This window comes from Eutrigla gurnardus (genome assembly GCF_963514095.1).
Source record: "Eutrigla gurnardus genome assembly, chromosome: 13".
Classification (NCBI taxonomy): domain Eukaryota; kingdom Metazoa; phylum Chordata; class Actinopteri; order Perciformes; family Triglidae; genus Eutrigla; species Eutrigla gurnardus.
This window is the reverse complement of record NC_139936.1, coordinates 14,354,715-14,360,515: the sequence shown is the minus strand read 5'-3', so window position 1 is coordinate 14,360,515 and position 5,801 is coordinate 14,354,715. Positions and strand designations below refer to the sequence as shown.

General features: G+C 38.7%; 1 protein-coding gene across 3 annotated transcripts; it reads left to right on the top strand.

Moving 5' to 3' along the window:
- The first annotated feature begins 631 nt into the window (after positions 1-631).
- On the top strand, positions 632-5,361 carry LOC311022959 (uncharacterized protein). 3 transcript variants are annotated; one of them, XM_084024589.1, is made up of 9 exons: positions 632-784; positions 1,756-1,783; positions 1,867-2,016; positions 2,113-2,233; positions 2,397-2,609; positions 2,808-2,891; positions 3,596-3,737; positions 3,977-4,139; positions 4,645-5,361. In XM_084024589.1, coding segments are annotated over exons 2-9 (1,110 nt in total). In that variant the 5' UTR covers positions 632-784; positions 1,756-1,781; the 3' UTR covers positions 4,880-5,361. The 3 variants fall into 3 exon arrangements, with proteins under 3 accessions (XP_083880715.1, XP_083880717.1, XP_083880716.1); XM_084024591.1 differs by having other exon boundaries at positions 638-662; XM_084024590.1 differs by lacking the exon at positions 632-784 and adding an exon at positions 1,573-1,611.
- The last annotated feature ends 440 nt before the right edge of the window (positions 5,362-5,801 follow it).

Genomic DNA, 5,801 nt, shown 5'->3' with positions numbered 1-5,801 from the left:
AGGCATGTGTCATTAGAAACGTTAGTTCCACAGGTTCACCACAATGCATAGTATAGCCTACATTCATTAAACTATTGAACAGATGTAAAATCAAAAGTAAAATCTCCATGACAACCCAGCAAAGGCAATCTACAAGGAGTGCTCAAGACTGTGAGATGTCGTTAAAAGCTCCAGTAAAGGATAATAAGTGGATTTTGACAGTTAAATGACTGTCAGTTTCCAATATCGGGGGAGGATTAAGCAAATATCAGGAACACACTTCACAATCAACCTGGATTTCTGCTATTTACATAAAAGGGGTCACGCTCAGGGATGTATTTCCGGGGTATTAGCTCAGAGGTGTTGAGTATAACAAGATATAAATCCGCATTCCCTGCGGTTACAGAAGCCATGACCGCTACATCAAAACTTCACTTATGTTGACACCTCCGCGTGTATCCGAATACATGAATACGTAGAATTACATTTATCTGCTGTGTGTGATTTATATATTCTCCTTCATACAGTCACTCACCTGGTTTAAAACATATCGGAACAACACCGGAAGCTCTCTAGTTTTCATCGCCAAAAACGGATGTTTAGGAGGATTTCGCTCTCGCTTGGACGTTTTCTGTTATGCTTTGTATGTGAGAGGCCGACACCGGCAGTTGGAGGACAGTCAGGTAGTGCACCGAGGTTATCCACAGCATCGGTTCACCAGTCAAGGAATTTAATACCAAACCGCATTAACCCTGGACGTGGGCTGCGGCATTAACCGCTACATATGACGAACGTTATTTTTTTGGTACGTTTACGCTGGCTTCCGGTGTTTTGCCTGACCTTTCCGTCGTTTTCCGTAGAAAATAATAAATTAAGCTACAAAATATGTAACTTCACCTTAAGAAAAACATTACTGCTAGATTCAGCGGTTGTTCCGTTCATAAGGTGTTCAAATTGAATGAGCTAACTAACATTACACCTAAATCGTATAAAGCACCACATTTAAGCTTTTTAATTATTATTTTTTACAACTGTAGCCCTACTGTAGCTCATAACAAGCTAGCTAACATGAAATGATCATGCAACGTCAGCAGTCCTTGTCAAAGGTTTATGTAATTTTTGTTTTTATTCTTTAACTGTCGAAGATTCATTGTGTAAAAATCCACCAGAGGGCGCCCTTTTATACATGTAAAGAAAAATGGGTACCACTTTCCCAGTCACCCATTATTAAGGTTTTATGAATAATACTCTGAAGGTAATACGCCCATTAATTAAAACAACGTTTGGGTTGCCAGATTGTGAAAAAAACCCCTCTCTGGCTGCGAAGTCATTAATAGTTATTAATTAAGGGTGTTTCTAAGTCAAGCAGCAGTCAAGCAGTTACAAAAGTTTACAGTCAGTAAAAGTTAGGGTCACGTTTCTCATTTTTTCCAATAAGCCTAAACTGCAAAACGTATTTTAAATAAAAGAAGTTATTATAAATTATTATTCATCTTTAATTATAAAAGTTTTTTTTTCTAAAATTGTGTATGTTTTTAATAAAGTAATTTTGTTCTGCTCTGTAGTATTTTTCTGCGAGGTCAGAGGTGAAACGGTGAAGAAAAAGCTGGAGGAGGAACCCAAAATCAACATGTATTAATAGCTTAAAAATGATTCATAAAACATTCATAAACTATTTACAAAACATGAATTAAGATAATACGTACAGCTGAACATTTTACACTTAAACAACATTTTATAGTTAACCTGTTTTGTTTTCTCTCTTCTTTTTTGTAGGTTAGACAGACAGACTGATCCAGAACATGTAAGATAAAGATAAAAAATAGTTTTGAAAGAGTAATATATATATAATATGTATGTATGTTTAACTATTTATTCATTTTGAAGGTCAGCGTTGAAATATCACATGTCCCTGCCTGTGTCGGTGGGTGTCCTGTTGGTGGGCCTCCCTTACTCCATCTCTCTAGCTGCCCAGTGGATTTATGGCTGGCCCAACAAGCCTGGATACAAGAAGTATATTGAAGCTCTGAAACCAAGGTAAGTTGTAAAACACTGGAGGTATGTCTCTGTTGTTTTATTCATTAAGAAGACATAGCTATTAATCCCCTTCTTCATCTTTGGCTTCTTCATCAGACGAATATACTGTTTGACCCGAGCCGTGCTGGAAACTCTGAAATATCTGCAGTACGGGCGACTTTATTTTCAGTGGAAGTCTTGGTACAAAAATGACGACAACCGTAAGCATTATGAAAAGGTTTGTTAATAACATGTTAGAAAGAAGTGTCTATATGTCTTTTCCATTGTAGGGGTAAGACATTTTAGTAAATGAACTAACATTCTTCACCACTTGACTCCATGTAATGCATTGCCTCTCAAGCTGTGTCAAAGTTCCCCGTTTTGTCTGTCTGAACACAAAGGGCATCACATTTGGCCGCCGAGGCAACAAGCTGGACTTGTACCACCCTCCGAATGTGGGCAGGTCTAATGATGCGTCTGCACCGCTGGTGGTCTTCATCTACGGAGGTGCATGGGGCTCCGGAGATAGATCCATCTACTGTTTGCTGGCGAGGCAGATGGCTGAAGAACTGAGTGCAACTGTTATTTGTCCTGATTACTTCACCTATCCAAAGGTAAGAGCTCTAGTAGTCTCATTGGGTTAAATATTTATAGCACATGTGTAGAGTGTAAATGACTGGAACAGTTCTTCTAACAACTTTGTGAACTTTAGGTAAGAATTGCACCGCAGTAACTGAAACGGCAGATAAGACGTTTAATTATAATTCTCACTGTGGTATCTTAACTGACTGCCGGTTTCATCTGATTGCAAGGCGAACGTTTTAGGGATGGTCCAAGATATTGCTGACTGCTTGATTTGGGCCCAAGAGAGTGGACAGAAGTTCAACTTTGACAAAGTAAGAAATATCTTCACGTGTTCCTTAGAAAATTGAGGAAAAAAAATAAAGTTATAATGGAAAGATTGAGCATTTATAAAAACCTTTAGGTAGCTTAACATTTCCTGAATCTTTTCCAATTTGCCAAAGTCCCTTTTCGGGCAGAAACACTATTTGTCTACGCATGGAAGAAAATAAAAATGATGACGGGGCTGAGAGATGAAACCATGCCCACTTCCGTATGACGAAACCCTGGATGCAGCGTCAATAAATATGACCGCTTCAGTGGCTTTGAAAGTGGTTATATGGCATGAGGAACTGAATTTGCTAAACAGTTCACCAGACCACAAATCAGACAAGAATACATTTTTGTCATGCGTACAGAAGTCCCAAGCGGTCGACGCTATCTCAGAATTGGCCTTGTAAGATTAGAGCTGATTTAAATAAGTTGACAGCGTTTTGAACCCTTTCCGAACATGAAATGCCGCTTTAAAAAAAAATTGGACGAAATGTCAACATAACACAAAACCTGTTTAAGTGTGCAGTTCCTCTTTAAGATCACAGTTAAACTCATATCACGAATACATTCTAAAACATGGATTTTTTTAGCACTGAAAAGTCGAATTTATTTCTAAAATATTAACAAACTAATGATGTTTTAAGAGCATTGATCCACATTCAGTTCACAGGAGATAATATGTCATTGTTTTTCTGTCTTTTTATAGGACAATATTGTATTGATCGGCCATTCAGCGGGTGCACATTTGTGCGCCTTGTCCACACTGTTTCTCATTGATGCAAGAGAGGAGCTTTTCATAGAGGCAAGCAAGCAGAGGGACATTACAATGGCAATAAGAGGAGTCATTGGTAAGGATTACTGTGCAGAACATCACCAAGCTTTAATCACATTTGCAACCATGTTTTAGGCTAAAATGAACTTCACTGTAATAGATTTCTGTATACCACAAACATACGTTTTTATTGCCTTTTCCTGTGACCCGTGTTATTAATCACAATGATTTGGACTAAATGATCCGCCTCTTTCAAATTGTCCTGGAAATGATTGCTGTGACTATTTTATTTGATCCCTCTTATTTCCGGGACAGGTCTGAGCGGTGTATACAACATCATGGACCATTATGAGCACGAGCAGAAGCGAGCGGTCGAATATGTCTCCACCATGCATAAAGCCATGAACGGAGTGGAGAACTTCCCGTACTACTCACCAACACACTTACTGAAGAAGCTGAGTGAGGACAAGCTTGGCAGGTGAGACAAAAAGACCAAAATACAATTAAAGCTGCAGGCTGTATGGATCGCGCCCCCAATCTTTTGTGACCGTTGAAGCCTGCACACGCGAAGTAGTATTATAATCGTCACTTTACGCTGACTTCCTGTTGCCAGAAGGTGGAGCTTTGACTGTGACTCAATATCGTCAGAATTTCAAGTTTAGGGCAGATTTGCCCAAATACAGTTGAGTTACAACAAGCGAATCATGTCAATTCTCTGCTCATGTAAATTCTCTTAATAATTTTCTCTCGCTCCTACATGAAGCTGCTCACAACCAGGTCTGTGGATTGTCCTGAGTTATGGATTTCATGATTTCATGAAGGAGACGTTGCTGTGCGTGTGTGTCTCCACATGTTACATACATCTACCAAAATTCGTACATCGAGCTGAGACGCATTGGCGAGGGGTACTCAATAGGGGGTGCTATTGTGCCATCTGTTATACATTTTCATCCATAATCTTCTCTTGTTTTCATTCCTGCCAGAGTGCCTCCATTTGCTTTGATCCACGGAACCAGTGACATTATCGTTCCTTTTGAGTCTTCCACAAAGTTCTCTGACCTCCTCACTTCGCTGACCATCAAGGTGTCGCTCTACCTGCTTCCCAGAGTCGACCACACTGAAATCGTCACCGACCTCATGGTGTCAGACAGGCGCTTCTACCATCCCATCTACAGCTGCATCAAACAGGAGTACAGAAAACTTTTGGGAGCCTGCTGACAGAGCATCAAACGTCCATTCATCACTAATAGTTTCTGATTGTGCCATACACTTACTTTGTTTACAGCAACTGATCGAATGCATCAAAATGAATCATATTAAGCCTTGATTTAACTTGATTGTTGTTCCATATTAATGACTTTTGTTTTAACAGGTTGTAATTTATTAAATCCAAGAGTTACTTCTAATTGATTCTTTTTTAATCTACATTCTTGGAAAGATTTTTTAATGGACTGCACTCTGAATAACATCATTGTAATAAGGTCTTGGAGAGATGTGATCCAGTTTGCAGTAAAGCGAAATATGTAAACATGAAGTGGAAATCAATCGTGAACCAATAATTGTATAAAGGAAAGCACAGTGAAGCACACTAATACTTCTGGAATGGAAGTACAGTTACAATTTATACCTCAGTTTTGAGATTGATTGTAATACATTTTCTTGGATTACTATGTATTGATCTCAGACACATTAAACCTGCATGAAAGAACATACTTTTTTTGCCCTGTGTCTTAATTAATTGTCTTCAAATTTGTCAAACAAAGCAATATTAGGCATGCATGTCTTTTTGCCAAGCAGGAGCACTTACAGTAGGAACCACTATAAACAATTCCAAACATCATATATATTTTAATTTGCACAATTTTCTGCTTTATACTGTATATGAAACTACACAGGGTTTTTTTAATCATACAGTGAGTTTTATAACTATGTTATAAAAATGTTACTTAACTCTTAAACATTCATTTGCATGACACAAGGTAGGAAACACAAATCGGGTTGATTAAAAAGTTCCTTTATCCATTTCAACTCACCCTTCCCTTTTCTCCTTCTGGCTTTTATTTTGAAAACTGAGATTAACGTGCTTTTTTAGCAGACGAGAACGCGCGCGCGCGCACGAGGCGGAGTTTCGCGACGGGGA

Bases quoted from the DNA above. Each gene is read 5' to 3' on its own strand.
- LOC311022959 (XM_084024589.1), top strand. The intron at 2,234-2,396 runs GTTTGTTAATAA...CTGAACACAAAG, and splicing joins ACCGTAAGCATTATGAAAAG to GGCATCACATTTGGCCGCCG. The intron at 4,140-4,644 runs GTGAGACAAAAA...CATTCCTGCCAG, and splicing joins AGTGAGGACAAGCTTGGCAG to AGTGCCTCCATTTGCTTTGA.